This window comes from Eublepharis macularius, chromosome 1 (genome assembly GCF_028583425.1).
Source record: "Eublepharis macularius isolate TG4126 chromosome 1, MPM_Emac_v1.0, whole genome shotgun sequence".
In the NCBI taxonomy this organism is placed as follows: Eukaryota; Metazoa; Chordata; class Lepidosauria; order Squamata; family Eublepharidae; genus Eublepharis; species Eublepharis macularius.
This window is the reverse complement of record NC_072790.1, coordinates 189,952,945-189,980,172: the sequence shown is the minus strand read 5'-3', so window position 1 is coordinate 189,980,172 and position 27,228 is coordinate 189,952,945. Positions and strand designations below refer to the sequence as shown.

The 27,228-nt window shown below is 41.2% G+C and overlaps 1 protein-coding gene across 1 annotated transcript in view; it reads right to left on the bottom strand.

Moving 5' to 3' along the window:
• Nucleotides 1–27,228, bottom strand: part of USH2A (usherin) — an 843,391-nt gene that overhangs the window by 18,446 nt on the left and 797,717 nt on the right. Inside the window, exons 64-66 of the mRNA XM_054970549.1 lie at nt 17,743–17,952; nt 14,950–15,188; nt 8,990–9,207 (exon numbers count right to left, since the gene is read on the bottom strand). Of these exons, the coding sequence (XP_054826524.1) occupies nt 8,990–9,207; nt 14,950–15,188; nt 17,743–17,952 (667 nt within the window). The remainder of the gene's footprint in view (nt 1–8,989; nt 9,208–14,949; nt 15,189–17,742; nt 17,953–27,228) is intronic.

The following is a 27,228-nucleotide window of genomic DNA, read 5'->3' as shown; positions in this document are numbered from 1 at the left end:
AGGTGACTAACAGTACTCCAGTCTAAGCCCAATGAAATCAATGGACATTGATTTTAATGGGCTTATACTGGAGAAACTCTTCTTAGGATTTCACTGTTAGTTGGTAACACACCAGAAAACTTCTATTCAAAACACTGTGGTTCAAAATAAACAAAAAAGGGATATTCCTTTGGAAAAGCACTGACATCTGTGTCTACTAATGTGGACATTTCAGTGAGTGAGAGTGAGTGAGCGAGTGAGTGAGAGAGAGAGAGAAAGAGAGAGAGAGAGAGAGAGCGCACTTTGAGATTCAGAAGTGTAAGCCTGTACTGAAAAAAGGGTTTGGGGCTTAGGACCTAGGTCTGATTAATAGACTGCAGATACATAGGTAGACCAGACTAGCAGACAGGACTAGCAAATAACTGAGGTGTACCCAGGCTTGTATTAATCTGCATGTTGAGCAAAGGCTCATGGGGCATGTTTTTTTTTTTAAAGGTCACCATGACTAGGAGAGGTGGTATAATGTGGGACTAGGCTAGCTTAAAAGACTGGAAGAGAGAGAGGAGTGCTGAAGCTACTGCTCACTGGAAGACAAAGCTTGTTTTCAAGCTTTGGATCTAAGAAGGTCATAGAGCTGAAACTACTAGCTGGGAAGAGCTGAACCCTTCTCCCTGGAAGAACAGCAGTAGCTGAGAAGAGCTGAAGAAGCAAGGAAGAGCAAAGAGCAGGAATTGCTGGCAGTTGAACTCTTCATTGACTGCCTGAGACCAGCACCCTAGTACAGAGCTGCCCCACTTTGTCTTGCCAGAAGGAAAGGGGAACTGCTCCTAGGGCAACAAGCAAGCTCCAGGATTCATACAGCATCTTTACAAAAAGAGTCCTGCTGCTGCAAGGTCTTTTGGATATTTGGGATGCTGTTCCAGGCATAGCTTCTGGCCAAGCCCACAGAACTGTCTGCACACTCTACCAAATGGATTGAGAGTAGGACTCTGCTCTGGGGTCATTGGTTACTGATCCAGTATTGATAACTTAGGGAATGTTTTCATAGTTGTGTTCTGTTATATTTAAATAAATTGGATTTACATTTTAAATTTGTAAACATATCTCATTGTAAACATAGACATTGAACCTGGCCCTTGGCACTCTAGGGGTTACATTTGTGGGGGCTCATCTGGGATTTATTATGTATTTGTGAAATAGGGGTTGTTGTTGTATATTATTTTAAATTGTTAAGCTACAAAATGGAATCCCAAAGATTGAATGATTTGTGCCAAAGTATTAATGCAGTGCCATATTGTGACTCTTCTCTGGTGCCATACCCCCTGGTCCAGGAGAGGAAGAATATAACACTTGGATCCAGCATGTTAAAGTGATGATGCAAGACTGGCCAGTACCAGAAGCTGAAAAGAGGAGACAATTATCTGAGAGCTTAAGGGGCCCTGCCATGGACATCATCCAAAGCCTAATAATAAATATACAAGAATTCTTAGACACTTTGGAGCATACCTTTGGGAATGTGAAGGGCGCTGAGGAATTATTGTGGAGATTTAAGACTACTATGCAAAGAGAAGACGCTATCTACATATCTGCAATGGCTGGAGAAAATATTGCAGCAACTAGTGCAAAAGGGTGCTATGACCCTTGAGCGAATGAATCATGAGAGAGTTGCTCAGCTCCTCAAGGGGACTCTCTATGATGAATTTCTCCTAGTGAATATCTGTCTGCAAGATCTACACAAAAACCCACCAATTTTTTCTCAGCTGATGAGAATGATGCAAGAAGAGGAAGAAAAACAGCAGCAACCATTTCTTCAGAGTCATCCTAATTCTCTGTCTGGAAGTCGGTGTTTATTGTCTGTAAAGTCCTTACTCTAGGGTTCACAGCAGGTGGACTTGACTTTCTCTATTCTTCTGCTTTTAACAATTTACAAGTAGCAACAACATGTCCAGGTTCTTTACAATAATAACACAAGACGTTCGTTGGATTCACTCACGGTTTCACAGCCACAACGGTGTGCTGAATGCAGGCGGGGAAACAGACCTAACTTGAGTCCGAAGTGTACCAAAGCCGTTCAGGGAACAAGGAAGAAAATGTAGTCCAGAAAGCTGAGTCCAAAGGCCAGAGCTGAGAGAGCAGGTATAGCAGAGAGCTGGGTCGCAGTGGAACCAGGTGGGTCTTTGTGCAGGTGCTTCTGCAACAAGGGAAAGGAAGAAAATGTAGTCCAGAAAGCTGAGTCCAAAAGCCAGAGCTGAGAGAGCAGGTATAGCAGAGAGCTGGGTCGCAGTGGAGCCAGGTGGGTCTTTGTGCAGGTGCTTCTGCAACAAGGGAAAGGAAGAAAATGTAGTCCAGAAAGCTGAGTCCAAAGGCCAGAGCTGAGAGAGCAGGTATAGCAGAGAGCTGGGTCGCAGTGGAGCCAGGTGGGTCTTTGCGCAGGTGCTTCTGCAACAAGGGAAAGGGCGTCCTGGCTTAAAAGCAATCGCCTCCAAGGCAGTGTTGCATCCTGCTAGGACTCAAGGTCACTATACCGCTGTTTCAGTGCCTGAAGCCTCGCACTTGGTCTCCTTTCCTGTACAATGAGACGCTGTCGCACCCTACGCTGCTTATGAGGTTCAGAGGAGCTGGGTGAGGATGTTGCCCTGGTCTCAACTGCTGGTGCAGGTAAGGGAACAGCTTCTGTCTCTTATTCTTCCAAGGATTTCTCAGCCTGCTCTGGCAAGGGTTCCTGCTGTTCCACTCCCTGCTGGTCCTCCACATGCCTGACTCCTGAGGAGCTTGGAATACTCTGTCCCCTGTAGTCCTCCACGAAGTCTTCATCCTGAGAGGAATCAGAGCCCATGACGAACGGGGGAGCTTGTCTTTTCAGCCAGGGAGGCAATATCTGTACTGGCTGGCTTAGGAACTCCCCTTGTAAATCTCTGTTGGTGAAGTCTCATTCTCTGAGCAAGCTCCATGGCACATTCCAGCATGTCAGGATTCCAATCTTGCACTAATGCTGACAAATCTTCAGGTGTAGTCTAAAAAACTGCTCTTTCAAAATAAGTTCTTTCAGCTGCACAAACGTTTTAACTCCTTTGGCTGCAAACCACCTCTCGAAGTTTTGGGAGAGTCTAGCAGCAGACAAACATAAATTATCTTGTTCTTTATTCACTCTTCTAAATGCCCTTCTATAGTTCTCAGAGGAGAGGGCAAATCTCTGCAATGCCAAAGTTTTGAACTGTGAATAATTCCCAACAGCTTGGGGCAAACTTCCCAACAGGTCAGCTAGTACTCCAGTAATTTGAGAACGAAGAATCAACATGTAGTAACGAGGTGGAATACTCAAATCTTGGCAAGTCTCCTCATACAATGGAAAAAAGGAAGAGGATCTTGTCCGTTTCTGTAGACTGGGAACAAACGATGATCAAACGCCCAATGCAGCAGCTCTCAAGGTCGAGCAGGTGTGAATGAGGGGATATCTCTGTCAGTCAATTTCCTAGGACTTGCAGCTCTTTCTTTCTCCATCGACCATAAATCCACATCATGCAGTCATCTGCTGGGCTGCCAAGTGTCATATTCAGGCTTACTTTCACAAACATTACTCTGGTCATCTCCTCTAAGGTTTCTGCAACGCACACTCTCAGCGATATGCCATTCACCGCGTGGGTTGATACGGCTCCACATTCGCTCTTGGTCAGAGTTGCATGGAGATAATCCTCAGAGTTAAGGAATCATGTTCTTGGACAAACAGCAGACAAATGTCTCTCAACTATTCCGTGGCGCTCTGGCCATAAATCTTGGTCTGGCTCCCCAACAACATCAATGGCATGAAAACTTTCATCCTCATCCTTAACACAACAGTTGTGACTTTTTCCTCCTGCAGCCATATTTCAAATGTGTAACTGCACTAGTCAGAAAATAAACTCTCACAAAAGTCTCATGAATAACCACTGCACAGGCAAAGCAAGCAATTGACTCCAAAGTCTCAAAGGTCCAATTCTGACCCGCAAGTCAGTAAGACAAAATCAACACCACTGCCAACATGTCAAAGTTTCCAGCCCTTCTGCCTTGACCAAGCTAAGGGGAAGGGACACAGGCTGCCTGGAAGGCTGTTTTCAAACAGCACACACATTACAAAACGGAAAAGAAGAGAAAATCTCACTCCTGCCTAGGTAGGCTGCCACCAGCTCCCCTATCTATCCCAAGGCTGAGGAGTCAGGGAGCAAAGCTCCAGAGCCTATTAGGGAATTAACCAAACAGAAATCTGCCCTGCAAGGGTGGTTTGCAAGCAGAGGTCTCAACACAAAATACTGTTAAGGTGGGTGGTTCTTGAGCACACACACGGTGAGTTCAACAAAGATTTAATAGCTTTGAGGCTTCAGAGTCACAATAACCCACACAGGGTAAAAATACAATTGTTTATTAATTAGAGTGCAAGGTTATCACAAAGCACAAGACAAAATGTGAGAACAAAACAAAAAAAACTATAGCTGTTAGCACTACATACCACAGTAATACCTTAGGAGGCAAAACAAACTGGTCTCAAAGATGTAGCAATCAAAGTCTCTAGTCAAGAGTCCACAAAGTCAAGCAGCAATCTCAAAGTTGGGAGCCTCAGTCCCTCTCACAAAACGAGCCAGACGCAGAACAAAGGGGCAAGGGCAGTTGTCTGTTGCTGACGCCCACCACAAGCTCAGACTCCATGATTTTAGTAGCCAATTTATGCTACTTGAGGCCAAAGTAGCTCAGGCTTGATAGCCAATCCAGTCACAACTTGCCAACTTCACCTGAGAAATAGGTGTCTAGTGCAAAAGGGAAGCATGTCACGTCTGCAGCTCTTGGTACATGACCCTAATCCACAGGTGCAAATTTGATTGCCAATTAACTCACACAAAAAGAAGGTCAGCTATGGAGGCTAAACTTAACACCAGCTAGAACAGCTTATCTTATCTCAAGGACAGAAGCAAAAGTAGCTTGCTACTAGCAAGAGACGAAGAGGCTTCTCAAGAGGGGGGGGGGTGCGGAATTTCTCTTAGAAATGAAGCCTCTGAATGAACTCTCAAGAAATGGCTTCTCATACAAACTGAACATAGCATTTTTTCTTCACACCCCCCATACCCATTCAGTCCTTGGACGGTCTAGACCCCTGGGGGCTCAGCAACTCAAGTTACCCCTACTTTGGCTATGTTGTTGTTAAACTGGAGTTCCCAGAAGACGTTGTAGGAATAAAGGAAGAGTTGTCTACCCTGGCATTAATCTGTCCTGATCCCAGTGGGCTAACAATGCCTCCAATAGTAATTGGAACAAACTCTCACCTCTTCAGGGTACTGGCTAAGTATTGTCTACAGCGGGCTGGAAATGGCCTTCTGGACATGTTGAAGATGAATTCTTTATGTCTTTCAGTCTATCAGCGACTCACTCAGATTAAAGCAGAAACCAAACAGCCTATAGGGGTCTTGAAACTTATGGGGGAAAAATTCTGTTCTGATGCCTGCAGGTGTGGAACAGGAAATTCAGGGCTGTGCCTCAGTCCCAGGTACAGCCAGAGGAGCTGTCTTACTAGAGCAGCCTCAAGAACCAGGATTGCCTCCTGGGTTGATAGTAATGGCTGGACTCCTTGATCTGCCTCAAAGCAGGAATGACACCGTGAGAATTACTAATGTGACTAAACATAATATGGTAGTGAAACCAAATCAAAAGGTGGCTGACCTATTTGAAGCTAAACTTGTAAGACAAACTAGACTTGCATCTGCAGAAGCTGAGCTCAACCCAGCTTCAATCAGTTTTGGACATTCTCCAATACCAGAAGCCTGGAAAGATCATCTAAGAGAGAAACTGTGCCAAAGACCCAATGTATTTTCATTGCATGAGTGGGATACTCGAGAGGCCAAGGGTGAGGAACATTATGCCCATTTGACAGAGCTAGACTGGCTGGAGGCCTATCAATTGAAACTGTCTCTTGACAAATGCCAGTTTTGCCAGACCTCTGTCAAATATGTAGAACACATTGTTTCCCAAGATGGTATTAGCACAGATCCAAGAAAAATTAATGCCCTGCTTAATTGGCCCAGACCTCGCCATTACAAAGATTTAAAGACTTTCCTTGGATTCACTGGATATTATACACAGTTTGTGTGTGGATATTCAGTTATTGTGAAACCTCTGAATGCTTTAACTAGAGGATATCAATCCAGCAAAATGAGCCCTAGAAGGAAGAAAAAACATGAGTAGCCAAAGGGAGGTCAGGGAGATTGTATTATGATCTAGTAGAGCTATTTGGTGACAGATGGGATAAAAACTGTGAAACAGCCTTTAAAGAAATTATCCGTCATCTGACTGAAGCTCCAGTGTTGGCCTTTGCAGACCCAAATAAGCCCTTCATCTTACATACAGATGCAAGCACAAGTGGCCTTGGAGCGGTGCTTTATCAAGAAACTGATGGGGAAAAGACCTATTGCTTTTGCAAGCAGAGGGCTCACTGGCAGTGAGACCAAGTATCATATTCACAAATTGGAGTTTTTAGCCTTAAAGTGGGCTGTCACTGAGAAGTTCCGGAATTATCTGTATGGTGGCAAGTTCCAAGTTTAGATGGGCAATAATCCCCTTACCTACATATTTACCACTGCAAAGCTAGATGCTATGGGTGAAAGATGGGTGGCTGCACTTTCTGATTATAATTTTAATCTTCACTACCAAACTGGTCGAGTAAATGTAGATGCAGATGCCCAATCTCGGCAGTCTCAAAAGAATGAATGGACTGTGGTCCCTGAGGAAGGAGGGCAAGCACTGTCTAGCAGTGGTAATCTAGAATCACCTGGACTCATGGAAGGTTGTGTTGCCAAGCATTTAGGCCTTCCGCCTGAGGCAATGCCATCTGTATCTTTGAACCTTATTTCCCTTCAGTAGACACTTTTGCCTCACTTTAATTTAGAGGACTGGAGAGAAGCCCAATACCAAGATGCAGAAATAAGGAAGCTTCTCCCTTTTCTTCAGAGGACCAGTAAGCATCTGCCTTGTACAGTACTCCCTTCTTCGGAAGCTGCCCTTCTCTTGCGGGAACAAGACACATTAAAGGTAACTGATGGGGTGTTGTATTGCATAACATTATACCCAGTAAACAGACAGCATAAACAGCTGGTACTACCTCGAAGATATAGACCAACAGCAATGGGACCCCTGCATTATGTTTTAGGACATCTGGGGTCTGAACAAACACTGGATCTCCTCAGAAACTGATTTCTTGGATGGCTCATGATGTTGCCAGGAAATGTGCAACCTGTGCCTGATGTGTTCAGTGAAAGACCCTGCCTGCTCACGTACCTTTCTTAGAGAATATTAACACAACAGGGCCTATGGAGTTGGTGTGCATTGATTTTTTGTCTGTGGAGTCAGATACTAGAAACTATGGAAATATATTGGTGGTGACAGACCATTTTACATGTTAAACCCAGTCATATCCCACCAGAGATCAGAAGACCAGCACAGTGCAACCCACAACCAGAAAGATGCAATCGTACTCTGCTCTATATATTGGGGCCCCTGCAACCAGAACAAAAAACAAATGGAGTTAACATATAGCCTTCCTAGTACATGCATCTTACAATGACTCCACCAGGTTTACTCCGTACTTCCTGATGTTTGGGAGAGAGCCTAGGCTTCCAATAGATCTGTGCTTTGGTGTATCTGGAGACAGAGATGATATGTGGACTCATCTCCAATATGTGGGAAAGATGAAGCAACAGTTGCAAGAGGCCTGTCAGCTAGCCACTGCAGCTGCCCGGAAAAGCACCGATCGAAACAAACATCACTATGATGCCTGAGTGCGGACACACACACTACTACAAGGGGACCAGGTACTGATCAGAAACCAAGGCATCCCTGGCTGATCGATGGAAGGCACCACTGTATATTGTAGTAGATAAGCTGGGAGCATTGCCAGTCTATAAGGTCAAGCCGGAAGATAGTGACAGGCCTGTGAAAACCCGTCACAGAAATCACTTGCTGCCAGCTGGACAACTGCAAGGTATACCTGATGGACAACTACCAGGAGCTCAACATCAGGCTGCCAGGGCAACAAATACTAACATGATGCTAAGGAGCCAGAGGAACCAGCCAGCTTTGCATTTGCACTGTGGAGGGGATGATGATACCTCTGAATCAGAGGATGATGTGTTACCAGGACCTGCCTTGGGGAATGAGATGTGGCCTAGACAAGTAGAGGCAGCCAAAGGAAGCGAGGTGCCCTGTCTTCTGAATGGAGAAGCAGAGCCATTTATACCCAGGGTACATTTCCCCCCACCATTATCTGCAGCCTCAACTGATTCTGCTGATACCAGTCATCTTGAATCTACCATGAGTGACTCAGGGGCTGATGCTGCCATGACCACTGATGAAATAACTTCTATGTCCAGCGCAAGCCACGAGACTGACACTATTGACTCCTACACACAGACTGTGGTTTCCTCTGAAACTGTGGCAGGAAGTTCCAATGCTAGTGTGACTGTGTCTAGGGACCCAGCCCATGCACCGACTCAAAGCTCAGTCAGAGAGGAGGTCATGGTTTCCCCTCCTATTAGAAGATCTATCAGGGAAGTACAGCCTGTCAGAATACTGACGTATGATAAACCTGGTGTTTCTAGTTATGTACATGTTCAACCATTGAAAACGTTTGTTACTTGGGTTTGGACATGGGTGGATGCAGTTTAAATTTGATATACCACTCTCATGTGTTACATTGCCGGGACGGCAAACTACAGAAGGGTTTGGAAACAGTGTGTGGGAATGAGTATACAGATGGATACATTTCAGTAACACATATCTCTTAGTTTTCAGCTTGATTCCAGTTTGATCTGGAAAATCCATCAACCTCTGCATGAGGTGCTTAATTCAGCCTGGGAAAAATGGTCTAAATATGCCATGGGTTGCCTAAGCAGAATAAAATGTGTCTAGTTAGCTGATTATTCATTTTTTATGCTTGCTTCTGCAAACTCACCTTCTTTTTATTCATTTTTTATGCTTGCTTCTGCAAACTCACCTTCTTTTTTGGTAACCAAGCTGATCCATTCTGAAGTACTGCTGCCAACCGAATTGTAGGACACGACTCTCAGGTAGTAGGTTGTGTAAGGCTGTAGATCACTCACATTTGAACTTCGTCCACTTCCAGAGTACTTCACTTCAATAGGGCCAGGCTTACAAGTCCTTTCTATTGGCTGTAAATGGGGAGGGCAGGACATATACATGTGGAGTTCATACCTGGAAGAGAAAATGGAAACCTTCATGAATGACAAATAGGTAGTAAGTACGAGTTATTTTGTGACTAAGTATCTTGTTGCTAGTTTAAAAAATGGATCTTTACCTCCAATTTAATTGCTGTGGAGTTCTTCATTCACAATTCTAGTTTTATGCCCATAAATAATTACAACTGAAATTTATATTACATCCCAATTCCCTTTCTCACTGCAGACCCATCCTGTGCTGTTTTTGTCCACATGGTTCCATTGAAAACAATTAGGTCTGCATGCATACAGCCAAATGATAATCTTTCAGCCTCCTCCACACTTGTACCTATGGGTTGCATTCTACCAGCTGTTCCACTGAGGCAAATCAGCCATATTGCATATGGCTTTTTTGTCCATAAGGCCCATGAATCACAGGAATAAAAAAAGGGGTCCTTCCTTTCTCTTGCACCGGCAGGGAAGCTGGTCAGATCTCACTCAAAAGTATAGGCACTAACCTTTCACAAGTTTGGAAAAATTTCTAGATTCTGTACATACATGGGATTATTTTGTAGATACCATAAACAAAATGTAATCTTTCTACCTTTCTTATACTGTAATACTAATTCCTGTTTTGCCTAATACAATTTAAATTTGGAGGCACTGACAGCACATGGAAAATTGTTGGCATCTTTATTGTGTATAAAGTGCCATCAAGTCATAGGTGACTCATAGCAGCCCCATAGGGTTTTCAAGGAAAGGGATGAACAGAGGTGCTTGCCATTGCCTGCCTCTGTGCAGGGACCCTGGACTTCCTTGGTGGTCTCCCATCCAAGTACTAAGCAAGGTTGACCCTTCTTAGCTTCTGAAATCTGATAAGATTAGGCTAGCTTGGGCCATCCTGGTAAAGGTAGAAAACAACAGGTTCACATTTAGCTCTTCTATAATTTTAACAACTTGAATTGAATATTTAAAATCAGAATTAAAGCAAGTATATTAGAAAATATAAAATTTTATTGGATTAGAATATATAATCATTCAATACAAACATTCCCCCTTTGTAAATATCTACTTCTAACCCCCTCCCTTTCCTCCCCCCTTTTGTTTGACTTCCAACAGTTTTCCAACCCTTTGTCTATCTTATTACTTACTTACTTATTACCTCATATAATCTATTAAACATACATTTAAACTCTCTTCTAAGCTTGTTATTTTTTTTAAAACACAGAGTTACCTTTAACCCCTCCTTTACTAAATCCTATATTCTAAATAACACATTGCTAGCATGTATTACCAATCTTTATATTATCAGTATTATCAGTATAACATTTTATCCATTTTCTATTCCCTTACTTAATCTCTTTATTCTCCCCCATATAAATTAATCAATTTAACTTATTCTGTATATTTCTTTAAACATTTCTTATTCTCAATCAGTTTTAATTTTTTGAAATATCTGTTATACTAAAAACTTAACTACATTAAAAATACCTGGCTAGCATGCTCATATATATTCATAATATATATTCATAATAATACATCTATTATTTAATACTGTGAATAATAAAACAAAATTTTCATTTTAACCCTAATAATAGCTTAGAATTTAATAATTAAATCCCCCTTTCCCGGTAAAGCCACTTCTCTCTTCTTTTATAGAGTCTCAGTAATTCTCGAACTGCCACAGTTTCCCTTCCACATCCCATTTTTTCTCCAAGTATTGCTTCAGTTTCCCCCAATCCATATTAAACTGTCCTGGATCAAGGTCTCTCAACTTCCTTGTCATTTTGTCCATCTCAGCCATGTACAGCAATTTGTAAATCCAATCTTCAATAGTTGGTACTTCTTGCAATTTCCACTTCTGCGCGTATAAAAGTCTAGCCGCTGTTGTCATATAGAATAACAATGTTCTGTGTTGTGCTGGAATATCTTCCATTCCCAAGTTCAGTAGCAGCAATTCTGGGTTTCTATTAACTTGAAACTGTAAAATTTCGTTAATCACTTCTATTATTCCTCCCCAGTATTGCTTAGCTACCTCGCAAGTCCACCACATATGATACAAAGATCCTTCATGCTTTTTACATTTCCAGCATTTATTTGACATATTAGTATTTCCTAGCGCAATTTTCTTTGGTGTCAGGTACCAACGATATATCATTTTATAAACATTCTCTTTAATATTTGTACATGTCGTGATCTTCAAAGTCATTTTCCACAGGTATTCCCACGCCTCCATTGTTATTTCTTTATGAAAATTTATCGCCCACTTCACCATTTGAACTTTAACTGTCTCATCTTCTGTGTACCATTTTAAAGGTACTTTATAGATCTTTGATATTTCTTTTTTACCCTCTTGAAAGATTACCTCTTCTAATTCTGAATTCTCCATTCTTAGTCCTCCTTTCATACAGTCCGAATTATAAAGATCTCTTATCTGTCTATATTGAAACCATCCATAACTTGAGGACAGCTCCTCTTCCGTCTTTATTCTCAATTTAGAGGATTCCAATAACGTTATCTCCTTGTATGTTAAACACTGTTGTTCATTTTCGACAGTTCTTGGATCTATTACCTCGAACGGAACCACCCACAGGGGAATTCCGTCCTTCAGGTAATTTTTATACTTCTTCCAGACAGTAAAAAGGCTTCTCCGAATATAATGGTGTAAGAACATAGAGTCAGCTTTTACTTTATCATACCACAGGTATGCATGCCATCCGAATATTTTTTTGTATCCCTCCAGAGCCAATAGCTTGCAATCCTTCAACGTCATATATCATATATCATTCAAGAATCCTCCCCAGGAGGATCAAGGGGAAAACTCCACGTCATTGGGTGAACTGACGGTGTGCCTGTTAAATGACTTTGGATGGTTGTAAATGGTTGCTCCTGAGGAAGTCTGTGGGGATGAAGAACTAATTGGAAATTGCCGGCCTTAGTTCCGGGCACCATTGAAGGTTCCACTTTTCATCTTGGAACAAACCATGAACTTGTCTAACCAGCTCCTGAAAGGACTTTGATATAGTACAAGTCATTAATTTGCCGCTGCACCCCTTGATCCTCCAGGGGAGGATTCTTGAATGATATATGTAATATAAGTTATATGCTGAAACTTGTAAAACGAAGATAAAAATTGGCTGCAATATTGTGATATGCGATATTAAAAGAATGATTATGTATATGTAATATATGATTGATAAATAATTGTTTTCCCGTTGGTCTTAGGACCTATATTTCTGGAAGTGTTACATCGGGAAAAGCCAGGTTTTTTTCATGATTGTTGCCAGTATTTACAGGCAAAATCTTTGCTTCGGATGCTGAACTGCAGATGCCAGCTGCTTGTCATCGGATATGGAGAATTCTTCTTGTTTTTCTTTACCCATCCATCCCCTTTGGTAGGTAAACTGCCTGTTATGAGAGGGATTAATCTCCTCTATCCAAGATCTGCTCTGCCTGCTTGCCAGCGTATATAAACAAAGCCTTTGATTCTGCCTAACAAATAGGGTTACTAGCTCCAGGTTAGGAAATTCCTGGATATTTGTGGAGTGGAGCCTGGGGAGGGCAGGGACCTCAGCAGGGTAAAATATCAAAAAGTCCACCCTCCAAAGCTGCCATTTTCTCCAGGGGAACTGATCTCTGTGGCGTGAAGATCAGTTGTAATTGCAGGAGATCTCCAGCCACCACCTGGGCTTTAACAACCCTAGTAACACATGCAACCATAGTTAATGAAATAACTCTTGCAAACACAAGACTTGTACTTATATAGAATCAGAAAGCCTTTCTAAAGCCACTGAGATGATGCAACGATTGACATAAAGTATGCAAGGAGGTTGCCCCCAGGTAAATGTCAGCCCCCCCTCCCGCTGGGAGGTAATGGGACCTGGCAACTCTATAGGTCACTACGAAGATGATTAACAAATAATCTATATGTAACCTGTTCCTACTTGGTGCAATATGCAAATGGAAACACCTTCTGCATACATATCTCTAGCTAGATGATGAACCTTGTAAGGAAATTGTTGTTGTACACATGACTTTTTAATTTATTACATTTATATTCCGCCCTCCCTGCTTTCGCAGGCTCAGGGTGGATAACAGAAATACAAATATCAAATGCCATTAAATTTTTTTTTAAAATATTACATCTAACACACTACATCTAATCAAGTAAAATTACAACTATGCAAATATATAAATGTCGTATATTTACATATAAATAATTAAAAGCAGCACATAATATAGATTTGGTGTTCCATACAATGATTCTTCCAGAGCAAATGTATGCCGTATTAAGTGTGGACAGAATTAAGCGCATACAGCAGCATCTATGTTCACATAGGGGTGTGGTTTAATCCCCCCCCTCTATAGGGGAGGGCACCGCCTGGCGTCAGCCATATGCCTGGTGGAATAGCTCCGTCTTGCAGGCCCAGCGAAATGCAAGCAAATCTTGCCGGGCCCTAGTCTCGTAAGACAGAGCATTCCACCAGGCAGGGGCCAGGACCGAAAAGGCCCTGGCCCTGGTCGACGCCAGGCGGGCCTCCCTAAGGCTGGAGACCTTTAAAAGATGCTTTCTGCCAGATCGAAGAGTCCTCCAAGGCTCATATGGTGAGAGACGGTCCCGCAGACACGTCGGTCCCAGTCCAGCAGCCAGGGTCATATGCAGGAAAGCCAATAAAATGTTGAAATCTTGTCCATCACCATTAAGGAAGGCAAACTGGATTCAGTGATTTTCACAACCACCACTCAGATACGCAAGGAATTTCAAGCTTCATTTACTAGACTATGCATATGCTTTGATGATTTGGGGCCATTGATTCCATGCTACAGGACCACTTAGCATCAGTTGACCTTGTGTTGCTAATCTCTGAAATCCCAGGGCCATTTTCATGCATAGAATCATAGAATCACAAAGTTGGAAGGGATCTCTAGGGTCATCTAGTCCAACCCCTTGCACAATGCAGGAAATTCACAACTTCCCCAACCGGACTGCTCCAGTGACCCCTGCTCCATGCCCAGAAAATGGCAAAACACCTCCAGGATCCATAGCTAAACTGGCCTGTGGAAAATTTCTACCTCACCCCAAGGTGGTGATCGGCATTACCCTGGGCATGTAAGAAGGCCACAAGGACTAAGCATTGATATAACCCATTCTGCCCACCCCCTCATGATCTTCCCAGGTTCAGCATTGCTGTCAGATGGCCATCTAGCCTCTGCTTAAAAACCTCCAAAGAATAAAGCCCACCACCTCTGGAGGAAGCCTGTTCCACTGAGGGACTGCTCAAATTTTCAGGAAGTTCTTCCTAATGTTTAGCCAAAGGCTCTTCTGATTTAATTTCCAGGCGTTGATTCTGGTCTGACCTTCTGGGTCCAACCTTTAATACCATACATGGTATTAAAACAAGGACCATAGAATGTCTTTCCTGTTACTGGTGCCACATAAGAATGTTGTTAAACTATTTATTTATTTACAATATTTCTACTTTGCCCCTCTAGAGATCCTGCTCAGATTACAAAGCAAAACATAATCAAAACATAAGATATGAAGCTGGAAAATCATTAACATTTGAAAATCCTGCTTTAAAAACCTAGTCAGAGTGAAAAAACAAAAAGCAAAAACCCAGAATAAAACATTTAGCATCTTAAAACAAATCTCATAAAACAATTGCATATTAAATCGAACAGAAAGTTCAAGAGAACCATTTTAAATCAAATGTACATTCTGTCTAGGATATATTTTATTACTGATTTAGTATCAACATTCTTATCTTCCTAAAGTTACCTTTTAACAATGCCATTGGGTTCCTGAGGTGTATTCCATTGAAAGGAAGCATTCCTTGAAGTCAGACTATGTACATAGGGAGGTGGCTGTTGTGAAGGTGGAGCTGGCTGAGTGGTGAGTTCTGCCACAGGTCCTTTGCTGCAGCAATTGAAACAAGTGCAGGCTTCTACTCCAACAGAATAAGTAGTAAATGGCTTAAGTCCATGGATTGTTTGCTGTGTGCCAGTTCCTTCAGACAACTGGTAAGAAAGAGGACAGCATACCAAGTTGGAAGTAGAAAGCCAGATAAATGAAGCAGTTCCTGGTCCTAGGATCCTTAGCTGGAAAAATTGTGGCAAAGTATTCTACAGTGTGCAACTATTGCCTGGTCAAGTAGACCAAACAGCTTTCAACACAGAGAAGCACCTTATTTTCCAATGTTTTTTGGGGAAAGCTCTCTGCAGCTAATAAAATAGCACAGGAAAGGGACTGTATTAAGCTATGCTTTTTGATCTGCTAGTCTACGGAAACATGCAAAAGAACTTTTGATATATAGGTTGGGTTCCCAGGTGCCCACCAGTAGGCAATCTCTTGGTGGCTTTCCCCATTGCCCATTGATCACTGGCGATCGGCGGGAGGTTGCAAGCCCCCTGGCAATCGCTCACCTCCGGTGGCAACCCAAGCAATAGTTCATAAAGCTATAACAAACAAACAGAATTACAGGAGAACAAAACAATAGCTAGAATGACAGCAAGTAAACATTACTGTTAATCTTGATGAAATCTGGGTACCTGTTCCAATAATTAATAAATGGAGGAAAACCACTATTCTTTAGTTATGGGTATCACAGACTTTTCCCAATATCTTGCCCAAACAATCTTCATGGCAACTAGAAGATTTATTCAGAGCAATTTAAGAGAACTTTGATTATCTTAATTTGAATAATCCAATAAAATAAACAATCGGTTTGATACTAATATTATCAAATATCAGATATCAATTACCAAGCACAGTTCAAAGTTTTGGCTATCACATACAAAGCCCTTCATGGCCTTCATCTCTCATACTGCCGCTCTCCCTATGACCCGCCTCAGCAGCTGTGTTCATCTGAATAGGGCCTTCTGCACAGGGTTAAAATAAAAAGCCCATACACATGTATTCTCAGTGGTGGCCTCCACTTTATGGAATAGCCTGCCTGTAGAGATCAAATTATGATGCTCTTTGAATTTACTATAAATGAAGAAAAATAAACAAGACAATAAATCCAGTGGAGGACTGATATTTTTACTGATGGACAAACTAAAACAACAGAAATCTGATCTATCTCCAGGTTTTCATTTATTTTTTGGAGGAGTCCTCCATGATTCATCTTTACTAAATACAGTAAATATATGATTAATTTTTTTGAGAAAATTGCACTCTAAATCCTTAGATCTGGAGAACTTGGTTTGATTCCCCACTCCTCCACCTGAAGCCAGCTGGGTGACCTTGGGTCAGTCACAGCTGTTCTAGAGCTCTCAGTCCCACCCACCTCACAGGGTGTTTTGTTGTGGGGATAATAATAATATACTTTGTAAACCGCTCTGAGTGTGCATTAAGTTGTCCTGAAGGGCGGTATATAAACCAAATGCTGTTATTGTTGTTGTTGTTGTTGTTTTATTTATTTTCAAATACATTTATTTAAAATATTGTTTTTATACAGCTCTGTTCATAGCTGCAATACAGCCATGAGCTGCTATTAATTGTGACAACTTATAAAAAGAAGCTAAAGGCTGTTTTAAAGAGAGCATTATGTCCTCTGCATAAAGAATAATTTTAATCCAACCTATATGTTCCAATAACAGACAAATCTCCATGTATTTGACTGATTGACATAAAATCAATAGATAAAAATTGACAGCAAACCCAAAAATAAAAGGTGGTAGGAAAAATCCCTGCTTTTTCTCCCCCATTTCAAAGCTAAAAAGTATGTAAAATGGGAGTCCACCAGAACCTTTGCTAGAGGTTTTATGTAAATAGTCTATATTCAGAAGATTATAGTAGGATTAATCCCAAAATATTCCATTATTTTTAAACAGGATCATTAAATAGATAGGATCGTTCTACCCTGTCAAAGTCCTTTGCAGCATCCAAAAATAGTAACAGAGTTTTGCTGATGTGAGAATTGTTCTTCTTTTGTTCCAGAATTATTTCCTTTCATTGTACCATTCTTTGCAATGTGTAGAATAGCTCTTTAGATTGCTTCCTATATAGTTTCATAAAATCAGGCAACACAAGTATGCTTCATGGAGATATAATTTTTAGACATTAAATATACAAAGATAATGGATCCTAATGTAGATTTCCGATGGTACTGGACCATATGAAGGAAATTTCTGATTATGTAGATTTTTACATCCAGACAACTGAACCCAATAATAAGTATATGGATATTTCATTTAAAACCAGGGATCAAAAATTATCAATATAAAATGCAATCATACTCCCAAACCCTAAAATATGAAATTAGGTTTTCACAAAACCTGTCTTTGAAGTCATGTTTTCAAAATATGCACCTATTAAATTTCCTCTTTTGCATTCTTTTTAATCCCACACAATTCCTATGATAATACAAAAGTTCTGTGCTATCAGTACATAATATATTATGTTGAATTCATCAAGAATATTAAGAATGCTGAACAACTACACCCATTTTATTACACATGCTATGTATGTAAAGTGTAATTGTAAAGAAATGCCAGAAAAATGTTTTAAAGTGATTTTTTAATCAAGCATTTCATTGGCTCAAAGACAAATTGATCAGTAAATACTCACCACCACATCATTCCCTTTAGTGTTTTTGGAGAATAGCCTGTAAAGACTGACTATTCCATTTGGCTTCAGTGGAGGGCTGATGTTTACCACAGCTAAAGTCGAAGCCACTGTACCAAACTGAGGTGCATGAAGGCCCTGTGGAGGGGCTGGGCCTGTCCTACATCGGGTCCAAGTGCTAGCAGCCCGGCCTGCAGAATTAACTGACCAAACCTGAAAAACACAAATCAAAGAACTATATTCAAGCTGTGATTTTTTCAGAAATACCTAACGGGTCTGTGGAGATCACATTTACATAATTTCTGTCTAGCTGGCACTGTGCATTGTTTTCTTCAAAGACAGAACAGGTGTAATATTTCCACACCATTCTAACATATGACACTTATGTGGCATATTGGACCTAACAAGGCTATTCAATCAGAATGAGTCAAAGCTCTGAACATGGCAAGTTAGGATTCATGTACACCTATCAAGTGCCTTTGCTGTGCTTTTGATGTTTATTATGAGTCCAGTCAATTCCTTATCGTAAATAGGTGCCTGTTCAGTTTTCTGGTGAGATGTTTAAAGCTAGAATAAACAGTACAGACAGATGATAACAGCATGGAACTGTAGGAACAGAACCATGTATATACTTCAGATCAGTCTTCCCCTTGACTATCTACACTCCTGGACTCTTTCATCAACAGGAAATATCACCTGAAACCTTCTAATCCAGAGACTGGAATAGCAGGCAGACTCCATCTTACTCAGGCCAAGGACCTTTAATTAACCTTTCTAATAAAATCAGATGAACTGCTGCCTCGTGATGAGGTAGCCAGGTAGCTGTGCATCCTCACCACCTGAAGACTTGTCTTGTCACTCGATGACCCACCTCCCCCAAAATCCAGCCAAATTGAATAACCAGTGCTTGCTTAACAAATATCCAACAGAACAAGCAGCCTCCCTGAGTTAGTCCACAAACATATGATAATATCATGCCACAAATTAGTATAGCCATCCAAACTGTTCCCAATGAGGTAATTCCTGTCCCTTTTCTAGAATCCCATGACCAGAAACCTGGTAAATTTAGGACAAAAGAACAGTTTTCAAACTGGCAAACTAGGTGTGGTCTGCCTTAAAGCTGCCCTCCAATGCCATACAGCTAGACTTGGACTATGCTCACTCTCCAGGATCAAGCAACATATAATTTAATTCCTCACCTTCTGTCTCCCTCCCTTATCTCTCTTCCACACAATCTCAGTTCCCCCTCTCTATTTGATCCCCTCCTGCTTGTGCCCTGCTCTGAAAACCTAGGTCCCTCAAGCCATCTTTCTATGGCTGTCTCATTATGTTCTCCTTTCCTGTACTAATCCAGATCAGCCCATTAATACTGTAGTTAGCTCTCACCTTCCTACTAGTAAATATCATCCCACCATTTCTACCATCCTTTTGTTCATCCCTTCCCAGCTCCTTCTCTCTCTGAAAGCCCCTTTCCCCCTTTTTCCAGGGAGAGGGAGGAGCCATTTATTAGTAAGAAGATACAGGATGGGAACAACCGGTTTCAGGCCAAGGGAGCTCATGCTATCTATAATTCTAAATAACAAACAAAACTAAGGAGCAGAGGCTCCACCTCTTTAGATTAAACCACTGCACATGTATATCAGAGGTGGGAACAGGCCATTCCATTTTAATATACACAATAAATACACTACAAGAACTAGTGCTTATATTAGGAATTAATCAGACAGTGGCCGTTTTCACACTACTTACTTGCTTCCGGAACATCGCGAAATGTAGCGCAAAAAACGCGGAAGATAGCATCTTCTCACGAGAATTTTGCACAACATTGCACAAAACTCTCGCGAGAAGGCGCTATCTTCCACAGTTTTTGTGCTATGTTTCACGATGTTCCAGAAGCAAGTAAGTAGTGTGAAAATGGCCAGTGACTATGGTTTTTTTTTTAAAAAACCCTATAATTTCTCACTATTAAAAATATTTCACTCCCTGACCGGCATGGCTCAGGCTAACCCAATCTTGTCAGCTCTTGGAAGCTAAGAAGGTTCAGCTCTGGTGGTTAGTACTTGGATGGGAGACCACCAAGGAAGATCAGGTTTGTGATGCAGAGGCAGGCAATGGCAAATTTCCTCTGTCAGTCTTGCCTTGAAACCCCAGCAGGGGTCTTCATAAGTTAGCTACAATTTGACAGCACTTTACACATGCATGTAAACATTTCACTGCCTGTGACGCCCTTCCCAAACAAACCCAGTGAGGGTTGAGGGGAAGGAAAAAATCATTCTGTCAAACAAGCAAATACTGTAAATGTATGAATAAAAACATTTTAAGTTAGGGCCTTGGCTGATGAACTACATTTTTAGACAGGCAAAGAAGCTTGAAGGTGGTCCTTGAATTACTATAATCCCAAATCCTTTACACATTTAAAGGTGATAACCAGCAAAAGTTTAGGTAGCGACTTGCCAGCACATCTCTTTCAGTAGTGGAAATATGTTTTTAATATGTCACCATTATTAATGTCTTAGAAAGTTCTGCAATAAGTTCTAACTGGGGGTGCACTTGAAGAATGTATGAAAACTTCAGTTAGTTCAAAATTCTGCTGCCCTTATTTTGACTGGTATAACATCTTACATCAGTCTTATTCCACGGGCTTTCAAGCCCAATTTATGATGTCTTTTTAACTCTTTAAAGCCCTAAATTATCAGGGCTCAGAGCATCTTGGGCACAGTCCTCTTCTACGTGTTACCCAAACGACTACCTGTGTCTGCAGCCCCCTTCCCAACAACAGTACTCAGTCTGAGCACATCTTAGAGTGCAGCATAGCACCTAAAGAATTAATGTATAAGTGGGAATATTTTCCTATGTATACTGGGGTCTCATGGGTGGCACTAATTTTTGCTTCTAGGAAATGACAGTGGGAGTTGGAGGGAGGGCAGGGAGAGTCCTGGTTTCACTGCCTCCTGGTTATTTGACAAACTCAATAAGGAATTAACTGCAGATTTTACCTACCAGTAACATGTTCTGATAGCCAATTTTTCTACTGATTTTTTTTGTCCCATCAGGAACATGCAGGAAGCAAGCTACCCTGTGGCTGCATTGCTTCCCTATGGCATAACTGGCTGGCTCCTGGTTATATTTTGCATATATCAAGAATATGGATGCTGTGCTGTCACAAATGTCAGAAAGTTTCCCCCAACCCCCCAATGACTACAAACTTGTGGGTATCATCATTTTTGGACACGAAATCAAATTTCACTAGAGCATGGTCTTTTCAGTAGCTTGCAAGGTTAACAAAGAACATATGAAGTTGCCTTCTTCTAGAGCAGATCAATGGTTCATCTAGCTCCATATTGTCTGCTTTGATTGACGACTCTGCTAGTTCACTTCTAGCATTCCAATATCCAGATATGCTCAATTAGAGGAAGATCTTTCTCAATACCTACTACTCAAGATCTTTAACTCGAAAATGCCAAAGACTGAAATCTGGAGCCTCTGAATTCAATGCATGTGCTCTACCACCGTGCCACAACCTCTTGCCATCTCCCAGGAAGCCCCAAACCATGCTTCTTTTAATTGCAACACTGACGAAAAAAAGTTCTTGTTGCACCAGTGTTTTGAGAGGGAGACTTGTTTAACTTCTGCTCTTAGTTCAGTCATTTGTTTTGTTGGATTTATGGATTTTCATGTTTGTTTTAAATTATTATAAATGGAGTTCATTTAAAGTTATAAACCCTAGTATTGACAGATGGCATACAAATCTAGAAAATAAAAAGTAGAACCACCTTATTATTGATGTTCAATTTACTCCCATTTAGTCAGTGAGACGAGGCTTTAGCTGCTGTAATTTTAGCAACATTGTTTTCAAAGGGTATCAGTGTGTTAATGGGATCAGTCCAGAGGAGTTAGCTGTGTTAGTCTGTAGTTGCAAAATAGTAAAGAATCCAATAGCACCTTTAAGACTAACCAACTTATTTGTAGCATAAGCTTTTGAGAACCAGAGCTCTCTTTGTCAGATGCAAATAGTGTTCTGTTATTAGTTCCTTTTGGTTTGTCCTGGAGCAGGCTGTTTCTGGGTACTAGTCTGACCCTGTTGATTTGTTTCCTCACCTCATTTGGTGGATACTGAAGCCCCAAAAATGCTGATGAAGAGAGCTGTGGTTTTCAAAAGCTTATGCTACAAATAAACTAGTTAGTCTTAAAGGTGCTTCTGGACTTTTTACTTAATGGAATTAATGCAGTTGATCATATGGTAACATCTTATTTCTGAATGTAAACACATCTTCTTGAAAAGAGCACTTAAAAGTTAGCATCTCTTCTATTATTCATATTTGTTTTGCCAATGCATTCATTTAATTATATCAGTACAAATGGGTGAGGGCTTCAGTTCTAGGACTCCACGATCCAGCCACTAAAACTGGGCCTGATTAAAAACTGTTCATTGTTGTGAACTGTGCCCACGGATTTTGTTTTTGTCAGCGTCCCAAAACCAGGTGATCTGCACACTATAGAAAACTCAGCACTTATTAAACACAGCCTCCAACAAATCTGCATGAAAATTAAATTTCACTTTCATCAAGGAGGGAATAAACATATGGAAGGATGTATAATCTTATTTATCAGATACCATTTGTATAATTAAACACGAATAGCATAAAAGGTTGACTTAGGTCATCATTTGCATGAGTAAGTAATTTGTAGAATGTCAGGTACAATAGATGGAGTAGATGGATGTATGAGTGTATAGGGTTAAATTAGACTCAATAATAGTGAAACACACAGTGATCAATCAGAATGATAGATCTAAATGGCAATACGAGGGGACTGTCTGTGTGATTTTTAGTATTACGTATTCCTTAGTAAGCTTTCATGTTGAGCAGTAAAACATGGTCTTCTGTGATCTTTTACACACTTTTGGGGAAGGCAAAACTTTGCATTTCACTTAAAATGTAAAAGAGCCATCACCTTCTTGTCTTCTGAATACTGAACTCTTCAGGCAAGCTGCAAAAGTTTAAAGCAATTGCCATAGTCACTGTGATCCATGTGTTCCCAGATTCAGCTGCAACCCCTGAATCAAAGCTACATCATCACCACTGCTAGAAGGTAAAGGTACAGCAGCTAGTGTAATGCTACTAATTGATGTAAAGCATTCATAACATGTCTCTTGAAGTCCAAAAAGCCAAGATTAAAAAAAACATCCCGTATCAGTGTGATCCTTTGCTGTAAATTTGCTTAGCAATTTAGCAACTTTTTTTTCCAGGGACCATGTGTGCTTGTTTGTTTCAGGGACCACGCTTGCTTTACAAATCACCCGTTTTGAAGATAAATGTCATTCACACCTGCATGGACTAAAGTAAAGGATCTGAACAAATAATCCAATTGCAAACGTTTTCCCCATCATCTCAAGTATGCCCAAATGTCAACAGCACTTCCATGTAACTGATTCCCCTGAATCATGATAAATAAGCAAGGAACAGGGGACAAGCAGGAACTGTCTGAGAGCTAGTTTGTGGTAGTGGTTAAGAGCCCAAGACTCTAATCTGGAGAACTGGGTTTGATTCCCCACTCCTCATTTATTTTTGGAGGAGTCCTCCATGATTGATCTGTACTAAATATGGTAAACATATGATTATTTTTTTTTGAGAAAATTGCACTCTAAATCCTTAGATCTGGAGAACCGGGTTTGATTCCTCACTCCTCCACTTGAAGCCATCTGGGTGACCTTGGGTCAGTCACAGCTCTCTGGAGTTTTCTCAGCCCCACCCACCTCACAGGGTGTTTGTTGTGGAGATAATAATAACATACTTTGTAAACCAGAGGAGTTAGCCATGTTAGTCTGTAGTAGCAAAATAGAAAAGAATCCAGTAGCACCTTTAAGACTAACCAACTTTACTGTAGCATAAGCTTTCGAGAATCACAGTTCTCTGAGTCAGATGCAATTGGTTAGTCTTAAAGGTGCTACTGGATACTGGATACTTTGTAAACTGCTCTGAGTGGGGCATTAAGTTGTCCTGAAGGGTGGTAGATAAATCAAACGTTGTTGTTGTTATGGGGATTGGCAAAATCCTTGCTGTTTTTACATTCCAACTGTATGATCTGCGCTATTACCACTGGTGATCTTGGGCATGATGATTAGTCCAGGCCCCATATAGATTGCAGATGTTGGGTATGCCAGTAGGGTAAAAGCCTTTATGTGGAAATGCTTTAATGCAAGATGTTTCACTCATTTGCAAGGAGACTCAGGTGAAACCTAGGGGATTCTATAACTTGCCCTAACCCAAATTTGTGCTGGCATGCATTGTTGGTCAAGCTTTCTACTCTTAGTGGACTTTCTACTCTTATTGGTTTTTCTACTCTTAGTAGATGCTCCCTTGCCAGGTCTTGTCCATATGATTTTCTCCCTCACTCTTTCTCCATTACCCTCATAAAGACAGTTTGTCCATTTATATGATTGTGGAACATCACACTTGCTAGCTTTCCACTAGTGCCACAATAGTTTTTCACACAGAATCACTGCATTTCTGATTAAAAGGATCTCAGGTAGCAAATGTCAGGTAGCAAACCTTTCTTTGTGACCTTGAAGAACCACTGCTAGCAAGAGTGGATGATAATGGGTTGGACAGACCAATGGTCCAACTCAAAATAAGATAGGTTCTTATATTCACAGAATGCTTCATACCTGTTGTCTCCTTGTGGGGCAATATCTTACATACTAATAGCCAAGTGGCCCTGATTGAGGATACTCCAGAGCCAGAAGAAGGCAGGAGGAGGGGGCAGGGCCCTTTCCAGGGCTGTTTGGGCCTTTGAAGGAGAACTCATTGGGGCCAGACCTAGAAACAACCACCAAGCAACTTGATACCATACGACTTATGTGATTCACCCATGTCTGGCTGCTTGCTACTGTTCAACAGCACCCCTCCCCCAAGCCAGTGTAATGTAGTGGTTGGAATTTCAGAGTAGGATCCAGTAGACACAAGTTCAAATCACCACTCTGCTGTGGAAGCTCACTGGATGACTTTGATCCAGTCACATACTCTCAGCCTAACCTACTTCTCAGGGTTGTTGTGAGAAAGATATGGAGGAAATTAGAATAATGTAAACTGCTTTGAGTCCCCATTGTGGAGAAAGGCAGTATATAAATTAAGTGAATTTAGAAATATAGGTGAAGATGGGTGGCAGATAAAAGGTTTAGTTGTTCAGTAGGTTTGAAGGAGAGAAGGGCACAGGGAAATGTGAGCGTATGGAGGCTGCCAAGAGGCAGGAAAGAGGAAATAGTGTGAGGAAGGAGGTTAAGGAAAAAGTGAAGTATCTCCCATAAGTCCTTGCAGTTGCCCACCATGTAACTGGGCCCTGTTTAGCTGGCACTATGCAACTGAGCCATAGGGGAAAGACAGCTGGGGTGGGGCAGGTGAAGATGGGTGGTTAGACAAGGTGGGTGGGAAGGAAAGCAGGAAGCAGGAAAAGGGAAAAGGCTGTGGGGGCAGGGAAGGGAAAGTGGACATGGTGTGGAAGGGGGAAATGAGATTCCCCCTGCAAGTCCTTGCAGGTCCCTGCTTGAGGGATCAGAGTTCCATATATCATTCTGTATGGGAGCTGCTGGCTCTACACATGGATAGCATTTGTTGCATTTGAGTTCTGTGATTTGATTATGTTGGCACATGGGGCAAATTTTACACAAGCAACAATGTGAGCATCTCTTCACTCAGCAGAAGGAAAACAAAACTTCATGGTCCATATTCACCTGTACTGTTGTGCTGGACAGATTGTATAAAAGCAGAAGGGTGAAAAAAAGAAAGAGTTCAAAGAAAGTCCAGAGAAGTCTTCTATCCCCACTGATTAAAATAAATTCAACCTGAACTCTGCATACATACACAAGATCTGCAGGGCAATTACATTGACAAAAAGACTGCGCTGAAAATGGTACTGGTTGGATGTAATTTAAACTAAGCAGTACATGAGTTGAGATCTACGGGATCATATTTATTTTGAAGACACATACAGTCATTCAGTTACTCAAAAGCTAACACCACCCCCCTTTGAGTTTTAATACTGCATCCATGGACAACGCATAAAATTCTCATTTGAGAATCTTAAAATATCCCTCAAGTGATAGGCTCAGAGGGAAAAATGGGAACAAAAAGTACATATGCCTTGAAATCATAGCCTATATATTGCCTTCTCTATAATTTAGGCTTACATCATGCTGCACAAACCCCAAATTCAAAGTCCTGCCAAAATCTCTATCATCGTTAGAAGGTGCGTAGGCATAAGAAAGCATAAGAAGACTCCAGATTCATCTACCCAAGCAGTAATTCAGAAGTCTTCATTTTCAGTTTCTTGGCCAGTTGCCCAGAGAGCACTTTGAAAAGGAAAAGCTCAGTGGAATCCATCAACATAGAGAGCTAAAGCAGAAGAAATTTGTTCGGGTGGCTGCAAAATGTGCTCTCATAGAACCCCAGTCCTGCAGGCAATCACTTGAAAAGGCCACATGATACCAAGCAGCCAAGGTGATGCTTCAAGTGATTGTGTTACAGGCTGTGGCAATAAGATATGGCAGAAGAATAGTAATTTCTTTGGTGGCAGTCTCCAATGGTTTGCAGATTGTAGCCCGGAGAATGAGCATGCACATACTCAACACAGAGCTGGAGAAGAATGTGTGGGAGAAGCTGCAGCTGTCTCATCTTCCACAACATCCATGGATTTAGAGGTACACCATAGCAAACCTCATTAGGACTAACTGAGAACAATCCCAAGTTTATCATATGTGTATCAGAAAAGATATTTTAAAATGTGAATATTTCTAAATTAAGCTACAAGGATAGCAACTTTGAATAATGAAAGCCCCTACCACATTCAAACTCCACCCAGCCTTTCCTCCTGTGATTCATACCACTCTATGCAATAAAAACATAGATGAGGTTAGAATAGACCTGGCATATCTTGTTGGATCCATACCTGCATGGAGTTTTTAGATCAGGGTGCCAAGCCAGAAGAAGCTTAAACTGTCAGATAGTGAAATCTAGTGTATTTATACACAGGCATCTTAATGCTGTAATGCTGTACAACAGTGGTTAAGTGACTGGACTGCAAATCAGCATTCTGCTGGTTTGACTTGCACTACTGCCATGAGCTCAGTGGCCTTGAGTAAGTCAATCCTCTCAGCTCTCTAGCTGTATTGTGGGAATAATAAGAACATTGGCTTTGTTCATGGCTCTGAGCGGGGCACTAATCTGTACATAAGTGCAATTATTGTTTTGTTGTTGTTTTAGTGTTGTTATGGTTGTCTATCACTGCAGTTTCTACAACTGCTTCCCTTCATAAGAGATAAAAGGAGTTTGAAATTTAAAAAAGATTATCAAAGTTTCAGCCAAACCCTTGTACCGTTTAATATTCTATCACATCAATAATGAAGATGAGATGCAAACATGTTTAACTCCAAAAGGCAGACAATTTAATAATTTGTTTCCTATGGGTACATAATGAGATAGTTAAACCATTCCC